This window comes from Hemitrygon akajei, chromosome 27, assembly GCF_048418815.1.
Source record: "Hemitrygon akajei chromosome 27, sHemAka1.3, whole genome shotgun sequence".
Taxonomy (NCBI): Eukaryota; Metazoa; Chordata; class Chondrichthyes; order Myliobatiformes; family Dasyatidae; genus Hemitrygon; species Hemitrygon akajei.
The window spans coordinates 27201101-27222296 of record NC_133150.1 but is presented as its reverse complement, the minus strand read 5'-3'; the positions used below and the strand labels follow the sequence as shown (position 1 = coordinate 27222296).

Here is a 21196-nt window from a genome sequence, read left to right as displayed (position 1 = left end):
GATGCCCGATGCAGGGGTTGCCGATGATACCTCATATATGTAAATATATGTAAAATTTGATTAAAATATAGTTTAAAAATAATTTTAACGAATTATGAAGAATTTGTGAAGTTTCTCTATAGATGGAATCAGCTGTACTATCAACTCATTTGCCTGTAGGATGCACTGGCCAGTGTCATGAAAATAGTTTTAAAAATGAAGTAAAAACAGGGACAGAAATGGGTGACAAATAAAAGCTACATACAACTGTAGTTTAAAAAAAAAGAGGATTTTTGGGACTTCACTCTAGAGGACATTTGGCTCAGAATAAATTTTGTTAATACTGTCCTGCAGCTATTGGCTGAATAAGATAAAAATGACACATTCTGACTAACAGATTCACATTTGATCAGAAAATCAGAAATGAGCGTAGAAGGTTGGGGGGGACTTGATAGAGGTATTTAAAATTATGAGGGGGATAGAGAGAGTTGATGTGGATAGGCTTTTTCCATTGAGAGTAGGGGAGATTCAAACAAGAGGACATGAGTTGAGAGTTAGGGGGCAAAAGTTTAAGGGTAACACGAGGGGAAATTTCTTTACTCAGAGAGTGGTAGCTGTGCGGAATGAGCTTCCAGTAGAAGTGGTAGAGGCAGGTTCAGTATTGTCATTTAAAGCAAAATTGGATAGGTATATGGACAGGAAAGGAATGGAGGGTTATGGGCTGAGTGTGGGTCAGTGGGATTAGGTGAGAGTAAGCGTTCGGCACGGACTAGAAGGGCCAAGATGGCCTGTTTCTGTGCTGTAATTGTTATATGGCTATATATGGTTATTTATTTCCCAGGAGACAGCAAAGTGAACTTGCTTTATATCCCATGTTTGAATGAATAAAATCCAATAAAGTACATTCTGCCAGCATTTATCACTGTCTTAAACATTGACAGGTGTCCTTAAAAACATCCCAGTATTATGTTCCTTCTATTCATTCTATGTCTCCTTGTTCATAGGAGGCAGGTGGTTTTAACCAACACTATACTCTGCACTAATGACCTTGAAAAGCAAAGAAATGCAGATGCTGAAAATATGGAATCAAAACAAAAAAAAACCTACATTTACTCAGCAGGTTCATGACTCTTCTATGAAGAAACAATCTGAATGAACGTTCTCATCAGAATTGCATTTGCTTCTCCTGGAAGCTTGCTTCATCTGTAAACATCCTAATCATTGCAATCACATTTCGAAGATCGTGATAAACAACAATAGACATTATTTGCAACAGTCTTTGGGATGTTACCAAAGACCCCAGCAAATTTCATTACACAGTGGAGACCATTCTGACTGGCTGAATCAGACATGTATGGACAATCCAATGCACAGGATCACAAGTGCACTCATCCAGCTCCATCACAGGCACAACCCAGCCCTTCAAAGGAGATCTTCAAGAAGCAGTGCCTCAGGAAGACATTATCCTTCATTAAGGACCTTCATCAACTGGAACATGCCTTCTTCTCATCACTACCATTGGGGAAGATTTACAGGGGTCTCAAGACTTATACACAACTACTTAGGAATAGCTTTCTCCTCCCAGTCATCAGATTTCTAAATAGTCCATGAACCCATGGACACCCTCAGTATTCCTTCTTCTGCACGAGTTACTTATGTTGTAACTTATCACAATTTGTTGTCTTTTACTTGTATGCTGCTGCAAAACAAATTTCACATCATGTAAGGCAGTAATAATAAACCTTATACTGATTCTGATTACTTACCAAGCTCTCTGCAGTCAGTTCAGGTAGTTCATGTACAACACAGTAGGGAAAATCCAACACAGAAATACTACAGAAGTGTGGGTATAAATGCAGAAAATTAATGATAAACAAGTTTAAAAACAAATATCAATAAATACCCCTGTACTGATGACTATATAATGCATATGCACTGTTCGCCATGTTTCAGAATCCTTCTAAAACTCTTGCTCGTGAAGGTCAATGTGGATTCAAGTTCCATTCCATAGACTTGAGGAGATATTCTCAACACTTCAATGAAATCCAAAAGAACACTGAAATGGCAGGGACGCTTTCTTTGGGTGACTTTAAACCATAAACATTTACCACCTTAAATGGTCTGAAAAGAGTAAGAGGTTCCACAAATATTTAATCCACTATTTATCTATCAACCAAGTAAATTTTCTTAATTTTCTTTCATTCCTTTGTGGAATCTTTTGTATCAACTCTACCTATATTATAATAGAGTATTATACCAAAGACACTTCATTGCTCCTGAAGCACTTACGGACATTAAAATGTCATAAAAAGGCTACAGAAATTATTTTTTTCATAATTACCAGACATAATAGGTCATAAATCAATTACAATGTTTAAGTGTTTTAATATATAGATGTGATCAGCCATTTATGCTAGGGCATCCAATCAGAAATATATCTCTCTCATGCACCCCTGTATCAGCAACAGTTATACCTTTTTATTGAGATCCACACTGCCAAAGTTATTAGGAATACGAAATAATTGAATAATAACGTGGTATTTATTTTTGTTTAGAACAGTGCTACTTAAAATGGGGTAAAATGATTAGGACCATGCCTGAACTTCCAGTCTGGAGAAGGAGGGGTAAATATCTGATAGCAGTTTTTATCCTGAGGTCTGATCCAATCGTGCTAACATTCCAATGACCATTGTTCAATTTCATGGCAACAAACAGAAAGGATTATTCCACCACAAGGTGCATCATGCCAAAGTCAATGCATATTTTCAGCAGGTCTGATGAATTGCAACTTGGTCCTGAAGTCTGGCAACACTCTTCAATGATTAAAGAGTTCGCTAAATACCACCTTGGCACAACTGGCTTTATCTGCATAAACCAGCAATTAAATTGCTAAAAGTTTATCCTCTTTTATTCTATTATGCTGCTCAAAATACTGAACTAGGATAATCTACAAGTTACTGTTGTGCGTAAAAACGGATTTACAAAGGAAATTTTTAATGAGACATATTCAGTCGGTATATCAATCCAAAGTGCCACTTAATCTTAGAATACCAGTCTGCCACATTAATCTCAAGTTACCTACTTTGACCAAGATTACAGGAGGATCTGCTTAAAAAACGGAAGAAGCCAACAACATTTTAGATGAGCACAAATAACTCAATTGCTGATGAGAATAGACAACTCACTATGCAATTTGTTGGATAATGATTCAAGTTTTGGAATGATTATAATCTGTGATATAAATATCACAAGGGTGTTCAGAGACCTTACCTGTTCTTCGCTGTAATGTAGGACATAATATTCTGATTGAAGAACTTCAAAATAAGTGGGATGCAGTTCGCAAAAACCAGATGTTGTGCCATGTACTCAAACTGCAATAATACAACATTAAATTTAGGTTCATCAACATTGTCTCAATACAGGCAAAGAAAGAAAAAAAGTGTTATATTCATTCTAATAGCTCCTTGTTTATGTATTTGGCAAGTCCACCATCTTACTTTGCAATAAGTTCTACAGACCAAGCCAATACCTGATCAGCCCATTAGGAGAATTTTCAGTATCAAAGGTGTTTTATAAATGAGAAGGGTTACTTAAACTGCTGACCTCAGCAGTGGCAATGTTTAGGAGGACAATTATGATTGTAGATTCTGTTATGTTGATACCTGACATCAATGCCAAATTTATGTCTAATGAGTAGCCTCTCGGAGAAACTAGCTAAAAATCTCTTTGTCAGCAATTTACCAAAGGCTTTGTCAACCATAGTTAGTTTTATCAGGATCAAAAACTACCCAGAGTGTAATCAGCCTTGTGTGCTAAAAGTGGGAAGTGAGTAAACAGATCACTTGTATGGGCTGCTTAGAATGCATAGCTTGTTACTGAACTTTACATTTCTAAAATCCAGAAACTAAAATTGCTGCACTTTGACTATGTATTAAAGCCATTCTAGGAGCTTCCTCCTTATTGTCAGTTGGTCCAGAAGTTTAAAAGTTGTGGTTGAATAATCAGTTTTCATACTTTGGAAATGCATGCAAGGGAATTGGGGTGGAGAAGACAGGAAGTAAGGAGAAAAGAGGAGTGGTTTGAATATTTATGTTGCAGAATGCCTAAAGAAGTGATAACCAGGAGGAGGGTGGAATAATTGTCTGACTTTATGTCCATTGCTTTGCTTCACTTCGCCTGCAGTAACTACACTCTTGCTTTTTTCAATCAGTTTTCCTTTACACCCATTAAAAATACCTCTTTGACCAAGTTGTTTTCTTTGAATGTCCTTTTAGATGTGGTTCTTTTCTCTCACCTTTAAGGAAGCTTTTCAACATCAATGGTGCTTTCTAAATGCAATATACAGTATATAACATTGTTATAAAATAATGGATTATATTCCATATATTGCATTTAGAAAGCATCAGTATTTAGATGAAATACTGAGTACAGTGCAGAAGGGATAGCAAGATTGAAGAAAATTTCATTATATCAACAGAAACCAGCAATTGCAAAAGAAATCACAAATATGCTTAGTCTATGAAGCAAAACAAAACAAAAATGGGAAGTGAATCTAAATAAATTGCTTAAATGTACAAATATGAGAATAACTAAAAAAGGATGAAAAGTGTTGAAGCTGTGGCAAGGGTAAATGATTGCTTTTAAAAGGGCAGGTCTATTAATTAGCAAAAAGGACAGTAGTACTAAAATATAATAAAACCCAAGACAGCAAATGCAACTGCATTAAAAGGCATGAGGATTTTAAAAAAATGCTTATGTCCCATATATAGCCCAGCAAAAGAGCATTTTGTCCATTCCTAACAATTATAGGTGTTTTCTGGGAGCTGGGTCTTATGTATATCAAATATAACAGGTTCCCTTCACTGAAGTTATCTTGTGAGCTTTCAAACTTATTTTATTACCAAAGCAACTGGATTTTAATTTTCAGTATCACAATGTAACATGATAGAAGATGAATCTGGGACTTCTTAGTTCAGGAATGCAATTATTGATTTTGGTGACTGTAACTCCTCACAATCATAATGTTAGCATGCAGGTAAAGAAAAGCAGCAGCTAAAACCAGCTGGGATGATTGCTTAAGATGATGACGTAACATATATAGGCACTGATATTGATCGATTGCAAATATTGACAAAATGCTCATTTTCTTTCAATAACATTTCATTCACTAGTTTTTCTTTGTTTCTGGTCATCCTATTTTTTATTTGTCCAAATCCAAACAGAAGTAGTTCAAACTTATCACATGTAGACAATTTTCAAAGCAAAAGATACTATTAAAGCAAGAGATTAATTATGATGCAATTAAAATATAGTCTGAGGGATTAATAACCACAGGGTCTTGAACCAGTGGGGACAACTTCTCTCAGCTTACCTTATGCTGTCTTTGAACTGTTCCCACAACCTATGGACTCACTCTTAAGGACCCTTCATCTCATGTTCTTGACATTTATTGCTTATTTATTATCTCCTTTTTCTTTTGTACTTGCACAGTTTGTAGCATTTTGCACATTGGCTGTTTGTCCGCCCTATTAGATGTGGCCTTTCACTGATTCTATTAATATGCTCATACACACACACACACACACTTTTTTAAATATATGTATGTATGTATATATGTATAATGTGTGTGTGTGTATCTTTTTCTTTCTTTTTTTGATAATAAATTTACTTTAAACCTTAAACTTTGATTTGAAGTTGGAGAGGAGACTCATTTTGATTTTTGTGAAATGTTAGACTGAGACATTTTAGTTACAGCAAGTGCAGAGTGACAGAAGTCTTTATTTATAACAAATGTTTAATCTAATATTTGTTAGAGGTACATAATTGAGACTTCTCAAAATGACAAGTCAAGATTTAGGAGAAATCACAATCCGGCGATCACAGAAGTTTTATCAGTTTCAAGAGAAGAGATTTACCATTTTTTTCCCTTTAAAAAGTGCATGGATATTTAAATTCCAAAGACATTGGTTTTACAGATCAGTGATATTAGTTGGTAAATCTAAGGTATCCCAGATTCAGCTGAACTGGGAAACTATTGTTCCTAAAGTGGCATTCTCAATTAGGATTTACATATACTGTATAATGTCCATCCGTATTAAATACAAGAGCCAAATCTGTTCCAATGACACCAACACTAGGCAGAGCAAACACTTGGATAGAAAACACTGTTTGCCAAACTAAATATTAATGGGTTAAATGGTTCATTAGCATTACTTACCTGATAGATGTGGTTGAGTTTGAAGTGCTTAAGCAGAAGTAATAGGACAGCAGAAATTGCTTTCACAATGATCTCTTTGTGTCTGTTGACATCTACTCCCAGCTTCATACTCTGTAGCACCGTGGTACTGTTAGGATAAAGTGCGCATCACTGCATTACTGTACGATGGGGTGACACAGTCACTGAGGCAACAGAAGATGAAGAGGCAGAAATAAAGCTGCTGGGATAAGAGGAGTGGGGATGAGAAATAGTTATTGGCCTTTAAGAGCTAAAGGGAGAAAGCGCAGGCCTTAAAGAAAGCCAATGTGGATGAAGAGTTAAAACCCTTATAAATGGCAAGAAAGTACTGACTTTATAGAGAACTAATGGTGAGAAAGAAGGCTTACCTGTTGGAGAATAGGATTTCACTAAATGTAGCTGATTACAGAAAAAAGATCTCATTGCTTCTGAGACCAACAGCAACTTACCAAAATAACTTTAAAAAGTTGCAAAATATTAAGTGAATACAATCTTAAAATTATTTTCAGCGGGTGCTAGAATTTTTATGGGGAATTAAGATTCAGCTTTGAATGAGCTAATATGGGAAATCAACACCCCTATTCCTAAAAGGAGGAAGATACATACGGCATTTCTTCTGGTAGGACATCAGCAAGAATGTTGATTGAGTCAGTTTTTGCTTTTGAGGTTGGAGCTGCAGCCAAAAGAATCTTCAGTAAGGCAATCTATAAGAATAGTTGAAGACAGAAGTTGAAGGAGGTTATTTTTTTCTAATAAGATTTGCATTAAAACTCTATTGATAAACTTTATAAAGGTTATCCTTCCAAAAAAAATGGATTAAAGAAAAACAGCATGACAGCCTTCCAACAGTGCAAACAATAACGACTGAATCTTGTGAACAATACTACAGCTCAACTGGCATGTGAAAACGGAGAATAACATCCCTAGAGAGCAAATAGTCAGGACTGAAAAGAGGGTACAAAACACACATCCTGGAGGTTTCATTTAACTCCTTTGCAAGATCATAAATTTAAAGACATTATTCTTAAATGTTTTTCGTGTTTACTCATCTGAGTAGCTAGCATTAGAGCCTGTCAAATTTTGTTTCATGAACTAGATGTGGTGATGGTGCAACATGGGTAAAGCAATAGCTAAAACTGAGCAGTGAGACTGTTCAATTCTGATGAACGATCGCATGCAATTGCTTATTAACTTCAAATAGTGACAAAGATGAACATGTTTGTCCTATTTCTAACATTTAGTCTTCAGTTAAACTTGGTTCAACTTTCCCTAAATTTATCCAAATTCTATTAGAAATAGTAAAAAATATTCAAAGATAAAATAGTTAAATAAATAATAAGATTAAAAATAAAAACGAAGTAGTTTCCACAGTTAGACTCTTTTTAAGCTCCTGTCTTTTAGTGCTTCATCTGAGCATGACGCTTCATTTCTACATCTGTAATGGACAATAATTTGGACTAAATCTTGTGTTATACATTTCCTCTCAGTGAGGAAATGGTATACAGCAACCAAATGGAAGTAAAAGGGCAATGATAACATCAGGAACAAATGGGGACATAAATGATTATTAAATTGAGTTTCGGATTAAAAGTACAAAAACTGACCCAGAAAAAAAATCTGTGTCTTAATCAGGTTATTTTCCAACCTAAAGCAGGTAACTGATATTTCTGAAGCACCATTGATAGAGCAAAATAACAGTAATATATGGACACAGAAAAACCAGGAATTATTCCAGGGTAGAACCTCCCTAGAAGAGGAAAGGGAGAGACTGGATGACTATACGTACTATAGATGATAGTAGTAGAAAAATGTACAATTTTAGACAGCGCAGCAAGTAAAGTGAGTTCAACTACATTTCCTTAATTATGATATAATTTGTTCAAAATTAAACATGACAAAAGCTAGTGTAATTGATTATTATTTTATACAAAAGCAAAACAATAAGGATATCAGTAGTCTTTAACAGAAACAGAAAGTGCTATAAATATTTTGGCAGTCCGATCATACCTGTGGCGAGAGAGCTAATGTTTCAGATCAACACTTTTGCTGATATATTTTAACAAATTCTTGAACATTTATTCTGAAAGACTAAGAATAATAGACAAAGATACAAAAGAACAATGGGAAGCATTTAAAACAGAGCTTGAAGAACCTAGTAAACTCCATTCCTTCAAAAAATCAGAACACACTAAAATAATGAAATCAGTGAATGAACAGCATCCAAAGGGAAGAAGAATGAGTAAATAAAAAGCAGGAACGATGAAACTAAATGATTAAATGTCATGTAAAATATTCATGTATTAAAAGGGAAAAACTAGGAACGGAACAGAGCAACAATATGAGAGACCAAAAAAGATAGTAATAATGAAAATACTACACTTTTGCTCTAGTATTTGACAGAATGACTGATCAAGTTTATGTTACTTTGAATGTGAAATGACACGCAAGGGAAGGAGGAAATAAATTAACCACCTCAGTAGATTAAAATCTCTAGGCCAGGCAGAGTACATTTATAAATTTTTAAATAACCCAAGGAACAGATACCTTCAAAATCATTAAAACATAATAATCATAAAACTATAATGCCAGATAATTAGCATGTATCTATCTGTATAGCTATAATGAAATAACCTACAACATGCCAAATGGAACTATACAACATACAGCTGAGCATCTGTATGATGTAAATTCTATTATCTTACATGAAAGGAGAGAATACAAGACTATCTAGAGAGCAGAAAACGTAGTCGTGGAGTAGTTACATCAAATGGTATTGATGCAACAAAAGAGAAGCAAGGTTAGCATTCAAGTTTGAATGAAATAGAGCTTTACAGTGAAAAAGACAGTGAAGGAAAAAAAGGGATGCAAGCATTGTATGAACACAGCAAAGACTAGCTGGCTCACTTCTGTGTCAAGTATCTGTACAATCCTAAGCCAAAAATATACAAATTCATACTAACCATGTATTGAGGCAAACTGGGCAATATACCCTGATAAAGAACTTCAGCTGGTGTCAGGTCAAATTCCTCATCTCCCTAAAAATAAATAAATATGATCTCATAAATTATTCTAATTATTCCTGAAATTGAGCACTGCCTAGAAAACGCTGGAGGAGGCATACCATTATGATTATGGATGCCAAGTTTATTACAGGGAAGCTTTGTGGACTAACCACAGTAGTAAAGAGTCAAAACATTTTACACAAGTGCTGACATACATTAGGTTATAAAGATTAACTTAATAGATTGAACAGTAATAGAAACCACCAGGTTTTGTAAAAGCACAAAATAAATTTATACTGCGAAGGATAATGAACTGAGCAAATATTACTTTGTTAAAAATTCAGAAGCTTAATGGTAAATTACAGAGCATAATCTATTGTTTTATTGGGGATCATGCTTTACAGTGAGTTATCTTACTGTTGAACAATATATAAACAAAACCATTGAACCAGACTTGATTCATTCATATCTCAAATTCAATTATTCACTTTTATTCCATAACCCTTGGCATTCTACTTGACTAAAACATTTACATTTTGCGCTCAAAGCTATCAGTTATCCATGGGTCATCTCAAAACTTCTGAAGAAAAGCTTAGGTTTCCACCATAGCAAAAAAATACTCCAGATTTTAAGATTATCCCCTTTCATTTTGGTTTCATAGACAGGTACCACTTTTCCTATCAAACAATTATTGTTTAGAAAGTTTTAATTCTCCTTGTTCAAAAAGAATCTCTCGTTTATCAATCCAAGACAAAAAGTGTGTTCAAAACTAGATGCAATAATCTGATTTAGGGAACAGGGGAGGATGTATTTATTCCCCCTCCCCAGATGTTTCATGATTATTTTGCTAATAAACCATCACTTACAGGCAAATAATTATACTATTCCCTCAAAGAATATCTCCTGCTCATGAAAGGATGCAAGCACATTTTTTCTGTCTTCATCAGACAGGTAAAAACAGAAAATGCTTGAAATACTCAGCAGCTGACCCGATTTCCAGCATTTTTAGATTTTTTTTCAGATTTCCACCATGCAGTTTATGCAGATCTACTTGTACATGACCAGACCTTAAAAATACCACCCATACCGCAGAAAGTGGCTTTTTCAGATATTCCTCCTCTTTCTTGATCTGGACTTCAGCAATTGCAATGTACTTATGCTGTAGAGTAAATAAACAAGTGCATATATTGTTAGAGAAAATCTGCACATCTGTTCAAAAATACATCCAATAAATACTTAACCACTGATATTTTTAAATCAATATCAAAGGCTACAGTCTTGGACAAAGAAGCACTTTCCATGTGAAACATTCAGTGAGAAATATGTGTTTTTGAAGTACTAGAATAGATTCCAGTTAACTGGGCCATCAGTTGATCGGGGGTAGCTGCTCATTTGGGACAACTCTTAAAGAATGAAAACTTATCGAGAAAAGAGCCAGATTTCCCTTCGTATATTTGGGACATTATGCCACTTAGCTGGGACAGGAGACAGTTGCTGAACAGTTTCTAACCAGTGTCAGTTGCGTGAACTTGTGCGGCAGTTAGAAACTACAGCATGCTTAGAGCAAAGTTTTTACATAGTGTTCAGTTGTGTGTGCTTGTATTACATTATCCAGCAGTCAAAATATTTTTGTGCCTTTTCTACCCGAATTCATGCTATATATGGCAGTCAACTATCACATTTGCTCATTCGCATCCCAACAGAAGCCTGCCAAAGTGACCGCTCTGGTTTAGGTCACATTTGTTACATCCACACTTTGATTGGTTATGGCAATCACATCTTAAGCCGGACAAAGTAAGGAGCATTTATCTTTACTGAATGAGTTTAGCAAACAAAAATAAAAAAATCAGAAAAGCAACTGCTATCCTTTGTGATGAATCATTAAAGGGAAAAAAGAAACATACCAAAACACCTGGATATAGTTTCCTCTGTAGATTTATTTCAAATATCAAAAAGGCAAATGAGTTCTACAAAAATCTAAGATTGCATAGTGCAGATGATATGACCCTCACCATATAGGCTAAAGTTGTATCTCCTTCACCTACCTGCTTAAGGGTTTTGATACTTTCATGGATGGGTCGTGGTAATCCAACCACAGTATCAGTATCACTGCAAAGGAAATTATGGAATAATTTTTTCAGGTTCATCTCTCAATGCAATTATTCTGCAATTCTTTTGGGTCTACATAGATATTGTTCCCATTCACAGATTAATTTCTGATGAAATACACAACTTTGAAATGCTAATGGACCATTTCTACTATTTCTATTCTTAATATTGAAATGTGGCAATTTTAAGATACATTTAGGTTTACCATTCTTATACAGTGATAGCTACTCAACTATCTGAAGCTAAAATTCTATATTGGTGAGAGCTTCCTGAACTAACTTTCAAATGTTCCTGACATGACCTAGGGCCATCCTTAGCATTCTGGAAGTGCACTGCGGATCTATTCCAAGATATCTGGCTACTAGCTGTAAGAAGCAACCATATCATTGTACTGTAAGTCACCATTAGGAACTGATTATCCAAGGATGGAAATTATATTATAGACAAAGCAACTAATCAGGTAGAACCAAAAATGTTAGTTAATTGAGTACAATCTGGGATCAAGGAAGATGGAAAGGATGTTAACTCAGATATTACCATTTATGAGCAAGACACATTTGTTTGGAATCAGGTATTCAAATAAAAATTACAAGAGGAGTTAAACGTCTCAAAATTTCAGAAGCTATACCCTGCATGGTATGGAGGGAAAAACAATGAAAATAGCCACATTGATCCTTGTGATGAAGCCATGTAATAACTGAATACAATTTACCATACTGACTTGACAAATCTGTTAATGACTCAGATATCTAATGGAATGCTCTAATCTCACTATTAACTTGACCTCAGGTTGCGTTTCTATTAATTACTGCCTACTTCGTGTTACATAAATCTGCAAATATAATATTTTATTAACTCTTCATCAGCAATGAATTTGAAATTGTTACTTGTAACCATTAGAGAGCAATTAATTCGACTTCTTAATGATTTGGAAGAAAATGAATTCATTTGTTTAACAGCTTGAGAGTAACTTAATCGAAGGTTAAATTATGCCTATATCAGATTAATGAGACACAATAAACCTGAGCCCCTCAATGATGAATTCCTTAGTGAGGAGTTAAAGGGTATTAAGGATATATTTTAATTCCTTAGCATATATTTGCTAAAATATTAAAAATCAGTTTACTTATAAAACTCGACCTGTAAATGTACATTAGGTCAATAAAGAATTTTGTTGTACAATGGGGTGAAGGTTAACATATTTCTGAAGGACTTAAATCTCACGTTTATTATATAACTGACACAAAGTCCCCTATTCCAAAAACCTTATTAGTAAAAAGCTCATTTTAAATGTTAAAATTCTGAAGGTGAAATAAATGAATACTTTTCAATTGCAGACATGGACATGAGGTTTAGAGTTGCTTGCTAATTGACCAGAGACAACTTCCAGAAACAGTGTCATAAATAACAGTGAGATGAACAGTGAATGATTCTGGGAATGAGAGGGTTAACATATGAGGAACATTTGACCACTCTTGGACTGTACTCCTTGGAGCTGAGAAGAATGAGGGGTGACCTCATAGAAACATTTCTAATGTTGAAAGGCATGGATAGAGTGGATGTGGCAGTTATTTCCCATGGTGGGGGAGTCTAGTACGAGAGGACATGACTTGAGGATTGCAGGGCGCCCATTCAAAACAGAGATGCGAAAATTTTTTTTAACCAGAAGGTAGTGAATCTATGGCATTTGTTGCCACGGGCGGCAGTGGAGGCCAAGTCATTGGGTGTATTTAAGGCAGAGATTGATAGGGATCTGAGTAGTCAGGGCATCAAAGGTTATGGTGAGAAGGCGGGGGAATGGGACTAAAGGGGAGATTGGATCAGCTCATGATGTAATGGTGGACTGATAGGCCAAATGGCTGACTTCTGCTCCTTTGTCTTATGAAGTGACCCAAGTCCTAAGCACAATAACAGTAGCAACAGTAACTCACAAATTTATAAATTTTAAGAACACTTACTAAACTTGCTGAAAATAATAGCCATTACCACGAAAAAAAATCAGAAAAGAATACGCACCTTCCTAATGTATAACCGATGAACTTACTTCTGCTGGATTCTAGAAAAGTTTCAATGTCTTTTTCTCTGTGAGAGCAAACAAAAATTGCTTATCATCATGGGAAAGACCTAACAAAGTCTGCTGCAAAGTTGGAAATTCAAAATTCTCCTACAATACTGGAAATCTGAAACAAAACGGAAAATGCTGAAAATACTCAGCAGGTGAGTTAAGATGCAAGTTATGATGAACCTATCTAGTTGAGCAGCCCAAATTGTGAATACCTACTGCAGTACACTGGATTAAAAGATATTCAAACAAATTGTTGCTTCATCTGGAAGTACTATTTTCGTCACTAAGTAATGGAATACAAAAAAATAGGCCACCAAGACTCTCAAGCCTGCCCTGCCACACAATATGACCTCAACTCCTGAGCTAGCTCCCAATAATTATAAAAATGGGGGAATTATCCATCTCCATCTTAAATATATCTAATGATATGTGCCCACCAACTGGGAGCAGAGAATTCCAAAGATTCACTAGAGCAGAGAATTCCAAAGATTCACTACCTCAGAGAGAAGAGATTTCATTTTTACATGACCAGCACTTGACTTTGGAAATATGTCCCCTTGTTTATGGTTCTCTATCTCGAGAAACTATCTCAACCTCTACCGTCAGCTCCCGCGGAATCTTATATCTTTCAAAGGAAGAGGTAACATAGCAAATGCTACAATTCCTCTCTACTGGAGAAGCCAAGGTGACTGCTTTGTGAATTAATTGTGCTTACTTCAAAGTGACAAACCTGAGCACGTTATTGCCTGTAAATTCAGCTCTCCAACCTACTCTGCCTTCAGTCTGTGACCTCCTGCAGTTGTAATGTTAGGTTTTCTTTTCCATTCTTCAGTTGCTTTCTGACAATGCTGAGTAATGCTAGCACTTAGTTTATGTTATTAAAAATTAAAATGGATGGAATTCTTTTGTTTGGTAGTATTCAAAATTTATCATCTGAAATTTTCATCTCCAAATCCCAATATAAAAGTCAACTATTGATTAGTTTCTCCATGGAGCAAAAAGATAACCTTGAATTCTCAACACAGCCACGTAAGTGTCAAAAAGTATTTTTACAGGTGGATAACCTGTTAATCATCAGCCTAAAATTTTAACATTCGTCACCGTATTCACTTTAATGGAGGGATATTAATGAAAGTGAAGTGACAGCCTAGGCAAGGGCAGAAGTAGAAACTCCTGCCTTTAACTTACACATCAGATTGAGAAAGAACTGTTGTAACCAACACAATGAAACATTGGAGGAACTCAGCAGGCCAGTCAGCATCTATGGAGGGAAATGAACAGTCAATGTTTCCGATCAAGATTCTAGGTTAGGACTGGAAGAGGAGAAAAACCAGTAAAAGAGGGTAAGGGGAGGGAGAAGAGCACAAGCTGATGGGTGATAGGTGAATTCAGGTGAGGGGGAAAGGCAGGAGTACGGGGGACAGGGTTGAAGGGAATGATGTGAGGATCTGGTAGTTGATAGGTAGGAGAGCAAAGGGCTGAAGAAAGAATCTGCTGTAATCAATGTCAGCAAATGGGAACAAGCTTTTGTTAAACAAATACATCAACTTTTGCATGGGAAGCTAGTGATACAGCCCAAAAAATTAAATAGGCAGACCCATTTAGCAAATGTCTACGATATGCTCCTTACCTCACTTTAGGTGCCCAAGGCAATCCCTTGGGAAGAGATAAACGCTCACAGGTTGGGTGAGGAATTGGTGGCGGTAGAACCTCTTCCCTTTCCAAAGGAAATGTTTCTGTCTCAAGTGAGTTATCATTATCGTCATTCTCATCATCATCCTCACGGGGGTCTTCAGTTTTGTATGGGTCCTTCTCATTATAAGCATCCAAATTATCTTGCTTCATAAGTGCCTGAATTTGGAAGTACAACAAATGAACTTTCACAAATAAAATCATTTTCATCAAAACAAAAATCAATTTCTTCTGTCCAAATTTTTCAGCGTACTTTTGAAAGATCCTCTTCACAATGACTCTTTGTTCCCTCTAAATGCCATCATATCAGATTTGCAGAAGTCTGATTACTTTCCATACAACATACAAATGGTATATTCCTCTCTTTTTATCCCCAGTCCTTTAAACAAAATATCTTGTAAATCTATTAAAAACCAATGGGACACTACAATTCCACAGCAACACTGTGACAGATTAAGTTCTACTGAAGGGGAAAAAATCACAGAAAATTGTTTTGGTTTTAAATAAGAAGTAGCTAGAAAATGTGAATGGCCAAAATAACCCTAACACAAAGACACTTCTGATAATCAAATTTAAGAACATAAAATAACAAATAATTTTTGATTGTCCCCATGTTTTAATTAGTTAAAGTAAACCAGATACAATTAGCCTGTGAACCTAAGAGTTAAACTGAAGCTATGCTAATTTATTGTTACATTCACCATTTGATTGTACATTAGTGAAAATACATGCACCTGACCTTGTGCTCTCTGCGGGCTCGCTTCTGCTGCTGTTCTATTAGGTCTGAGGCAGATGCTGGCGGTGAGGCAGCTCTCATGTTACGGATAACTTTGATGCTGTCTTCAGGAAGTGGCGGGAGACCAAGTGCTTCACGTTTCTTCACTTTAAGAACCTGCAAGTCTTCAAAGCCTCCCAAAGATAACTGTTTCAAAAGTAAAATAAAAAAGAGATCAGCAGATGTTTACCTAACTCGTCACAAATCCAACTAATTACTCAGCTGTCAAAGTCAGCTGAAAAAAGGTAATTTTTGGAGCATTTGAATAATCCATAAGTCTTCATCAAATTCCTAGTTCAGCAATCAATGGATCAATGGATGTTCTCAAACGGCATTGCAATGGTCATATATGTGTGAACAGGATATTCAGCTTTAGAAGGAACCATAGCTGACCCTGCCTCTATATCCACTTGTCAGCTATTTTCCAATACAGAGCAATTAATTACAAATACATATATATTTAGCCCATCTATATTAAATTTTGACAATTCATAAAACTAACTCAACACAAACCAAGCAAAATATCAGTATATTGCCCTGATTTTACGTAAGTCTTTGACCCTAAACCACTGAGAAGATTGACTAAAACTGGAAGATCAATATGTATGTTTCAAAATTGCTTATTTTATAGAATGCCTGTTAAACTTACCAATACAGTTTTCCAAAGCAGCAACAGAACCTTCTTCATAGGGAAATGGGGAGCATGGCCACTGCAGAACTTGGTTACCATTCCAAACAACATAACTGAAAATGGCTCGTTGTTGTATAAGGATACGCCTATAAAGGGAAAAAAGCCATAATTCGCACATGCAAGTGAATAAATTAAAGCAAATCTTTAATCACAATTCAAATTAGCACTTTTAGTACCAGAAGTATCTCACTGAAACCATGGGTCAATAAGGTACCTCATGCAAGACTTACTGAGAAAGTAAGGAGGCATGGGATCCAAGAGGACATTGCTTTGTGGATCCAGAACTGGTTTGCCCACAGAAGGCAAAGAGTGGTTGTAGACGGTCATAATTCTGCATGGAGGTCGGTGACCAGTGGTGTGCCTCAGGGATCTGTACTGGGACCCCTACTCTTCGTGATTTTTATAAATGACCTGGATGAGGAAGTGGAGGGATGGGTTCGTAAATTTGCTGATGACACAAAGGTTGGGGGTGTTGTGGATAGTGTGGAGGGCTGTCAAGAGGTTACAGCGGGACATTGATAGGATACAAAACTGGGCTGAGAAGTGGCAGATGGAGTCTAACCCAGATTAAGTGTGAGGTGGTTCATTTGGTAGGTCAAATACGATGGTAGAATATAGTATTAATGGTAAAACTCTGGTCAGTGTGGAGGATCAGACAGATCTTGCGGACCAAGTCCATAGGACACTCAAAGCTGCTGTGCAGGTTGACTCTGTTGTTCAGAAGGCATACATCAATTGTTGGCCTTCATCAATTGTGGGATTAAGGTTAAGTGCCAAGAGGTAATGTTGCAGCTCTATAGGACCCTGGTCAGGCCCCACTTGGAGTACTGTGCTCAGTTCTGGTTACCTCACTACAGGAAGGATGTGGAAGCCACAGAAAGGGTGCAGAGGAGATTTACAAGGATGTTGCCTGGATTGGGGAGCATGCCTTATGAGAACAGGTTCAGTGAACTCGGCCTTTTCTCCCTGGAGTGACAGAGGATGAGAAGTGACCTGATAGAGGTTTTCAAGACTATGAGAGTCACTGATTGTGCGGATAGTCAGAGGTTTTTCCTCAGAGCTGAAATGGCTAGCATGAGAGGGCAGTTTTAAGGTGCTTGGAAGAGGGTACAGAGGAGATGTCAGGGGTAAGTTTGTTTTTTTAAAAAAAAAATTTATTACACACCGAGTGGTGAGTACATGGAATGGGCTGCCGGTGACAGTGGTGGAAGCAGATTTGATAGGGTCTTTTAAGAGACACCTGGATAGGTACATGGAGCTTAGAAAAATAGAGGTCTATGGGTAACCCTAGGTACTTTCTAAGGTAAGGACATGTTTGGCACTACTTTGTGGGCTGAAGGGCCTGTATTGTGCTGCAGGTTTTCTATGTTTCTGTTTCAAACGATAATTTCATACTACTAGAACAAGAGAGATACCAGTGAATATAACAACAAGTACAGTTAAAGAGGCAAGGGTTTAGAAAAAGGTAGGAGGGGTTTTGTAAAACATAAGCAGCAAATATATGGAATTCCAGAACACCAAAATTAGTGGAAAAAATAAAAGCAGGGATCCACTAAAGGGTCAGAATTGAAGAAGTGTGGAAATCTAAATATTGGATTTCAGTGCTTGGGAGCTAAGGGAACTTGCCACAGTATTGGGCAACGTTCAAAACAAAGAGTGAATTGCTAAATCTGAAGTCACTGAAAGCCAGCATGGATAAAACATGTTTGGAGCAATTTAATGTATGGGCAGGAAAAGTTTGGATGAGGACACATTTATAATGGTCATAAGATTTTAGGACAATGAGGAAGGTACTATAATACCCAAGAACAGAAATAATAAAACTACAGATGAAGACTTCAGATAGCAGGAGTCATGGTGTGGAATTTAACTATCAAGGGACTGTAACAGGTATGTGATCAAACTTACTGACTGTTAAAATTCCTTGGGATAGGAATAATCAGGAAGCTGAGTGCTGTGTTAGGCCCAAAATTCAGCATGATCAAATGGATATTAATTATTTGATCACATTAATTGCAAGGACTTTTGTTGCCATCCTAGCCAGTGTTCCAAAAAACTTGGTTAACTAGTGATTCTACCAAACTTCAATATGAAAAATAGTCTATGGGTTTGCACAAGTTAAATTAAAAAGGGGGCAATAAAAAGTTTGTGATATTATTTAAACACAGAAACATAGAAAATGATAACGAAAATAGAACCTTGAATCAGCTTTCATATTGAAATATAGCCATCTGCTATCTTGCTGGAAGTACATTTCAACAGGAGCTGCAATTTCCTCCAGCTAAACTATAGAGTCACAACCTCAAATGTTCAACTACTTTTATCAATTCTCTCCCACCCAAGGCAAAACTAAAACCCTATTGCAGGCTGGGTATCAAATTCAAATGTGCATGTATACGATTCAGTATGTCCAGAAGGTTCTCTTCTGCCATTACAATACCCATCTGTAGAGGAAAAGTGGGATGAGGGACATCTTAAAAACAGAAATTTAAGAGTGAATGAAGCATAGAGAGTTGAAAAGTATTGACCATTTGCTCTGAAGGATTAAAATACCAAAGTATGGAAGTTAGGCTTCAGATGACAAAATTTACACAGTAAGTAAAACATGCTGGCTGTGCAAGGACAAGCTGATTTTACAACAAAATAAAGATTTTTTTAAAAAAGTTAAATTACAAAGAAAGCTTGAATAAACTTAACCTGTATAACCTTGAAGTTAGGTATAAAAAACAATCCAATTAAAATATCTGAAATGTTAAAAGGACCTGGGTTTGCATACAAGGCAGGCACTAATACCTATAATAGGAATTCAGAAAATACTTTATTTAACTCACAGGGTGAGTAGAATACAGTAGAAAGCTTTCTAGTGCAGAGTAGTTGCAAAACAAATAAACATATACGCATTTAAGGAAACTGGATAAAATATGAGGGAGAAAGGAATAAGATATGAAATATGAAATAGAAGTGCAAATATTGACCAGCTAGGCTTTGTTTCTTTGATGTAAAGATGTGATATTGAGGGCTGCTATAAATAACACACTGTAAGCTAAGCTCAAACAGGGAGAAGTGAGTGGAAAAATAACAGGAGGGGCACCCTGCTATTCCTCTCAATGATTAAGATGGAATTGAAAAACACATGGAAGCAATTCACTAGGAAATATGATGCAACAGGATTTTTAAAATATGCACTTCTTTTCACTAATAATTTTTCATTAATTAGATAGAATTTACTTCCAAACCTAGGTCTGTTCTGAAGGTCTCCCTCATTGCCCTCCATTCTGGACTATCATCATCCATTTCCTGACGGATTGTTTCCACCATCAGGTACATAATGTTCAGCAGCACTCTGGGAAATACAAGTATGGAGCAAATTAGGAAACAATCAAAATGCAGGTTGTTTAACATGTACTTGATTTAGAAAAGCCACATAAACACAGTAGCTGACCATAAACAAGAACACACCAATTAATGTCTTTACTGACTATTCTTCACAGTCTTAGCAAAGCTCTGCAGTATAGTCTTTGACCGTACACCTTTTGATGGTGGCATTATAATAATCCTTCCCTTATCAGCAAGTTTTAATAATGGCTTTGCTTTATGGTCTTGGCAACAACACAAGCTAGACCCAATTGCACAGATATACGCATAAATAACTTGACCACTTTCACAGTTTATGCTTTCAAGTTAGGATTTGGAAAAAATTAGACATATCAAGAACATGGATACAAAGCGGGCTGTCAGGAGGATTTGAAAATTCCAGTTAAATGTCATCAGAAGTATTTGTATGTACTCTATTCAGGCCACATCCTGGCCAGGCAGTAGTTCAGGTCATCAAGAAATAAGGAAGACAGAGCCATAGAGGCAGTATAAAATTATAACCAGTCTGCTCCCTGGTATTAAAGAAATGAACAAGATGGAATTCTATAAAAGCTCAAGTCTTTTTTTATCAAACAAAAAGATCAAAGAGAATATTTCCCACAAGGATAAAATATGATGAATGAAAGATATGTAAAATTTGGAATATTTATTCAAACTAATTCATGACATTAGATGCATGGGACAGAATCATAAAGTTCAAATTTGGAACTAATGCCGAGGAATTCTGCACAAAAGTAGACTTAGGGATAACTAGGTTAAGGAGGCAAAACCCAAATGCATGTTACAATGAACTAAGTCCTTGCCTAATGAATGAAATACAAGAAATATTATCTGTATCTATTTTGTTCTGTCGTACCTGAGATCTGTACTGTCAGCCAGGGAGATTGCTGGCTTCCTTACTGCATTACTACATGCAGCACTGTTGCTGGAAGATAAAACCATGAGGTTAATAATGTGAACACAGTCAAATGCACACAAGTATTTTTATGAATTATACAGAATTCAAAAACTGTTAACAGCATTTGGGGTGGGGTGGTGAGGAAGGACGACATAGCAGAAATAGTAAAGCACTACTAAAGAGTCTCTGTCCAGAGGCATAAACAAAAAAACAAATTTACTGGCAAAGGTGTACTTTGTAAGTGGGAGGCCATCAAAACTGAAATACTGAAAGTACAAAGCTTGTCAGAATAAAAGGTAAATGTAACAGGTGTAGGGAATCTTGGTTTTCAAGAGATATTGAGGCCCTGGTTAAGAAAAAAAAGGAAGTGCACTG

General features: G+C 36.2%; 1 protein-coding gene across 1 annotated transcript in view; it reads right to left on the bottom strand.

The window, feature by feature from the left end:
* strip1 (striatin interacting protein 1) overlaps positions 1-21196 on the bottom strand; it is a 49464-nt gene that overhangs the window by 12182 nt on the left and 16086 nt on the right. The window contains exons 6-18 of the mRNA XM_073030510.1: positions 20780-20848; positions 19785-19891; positions 16507-16634; positions 15822-16004; positions 15021-15241; positions 13342-13407; positions 11262-11325; positions 10304-10375; positions 9175-9249; positions 6821-6918; positions 6197-6323; positions 3250-3350; positions 1746-1812 (exon numbers count right to left, since the gene is read on the bottom strand). Coding sequence (XP_072886611.1) covers positions 1746-1812; positions 3250-3350; positions 6197-6323; positions 6821-6918; positions 9175-9249; positions 10304-10375; positions 11262-11325; positions 13342-13407; positions 15021-15241; positions 15822-16004; positions 16507-16634; positions 19785-19891; positions 20780-20848 — 1378 coding nt within the window. The remainder of the gene's footprint in view (positions 1-1745; positions 1813-3249; positions 3351-6196; positions 6324-6820; positions 6919-9174; positions 9250-10303; positions 10376-11261; positions 11326-13341; positions 13408-15020; positions 15242-15821; positions 16005-16506; positions 16635-19784; positions 19892-20779; positions 20849-21196) is intronic.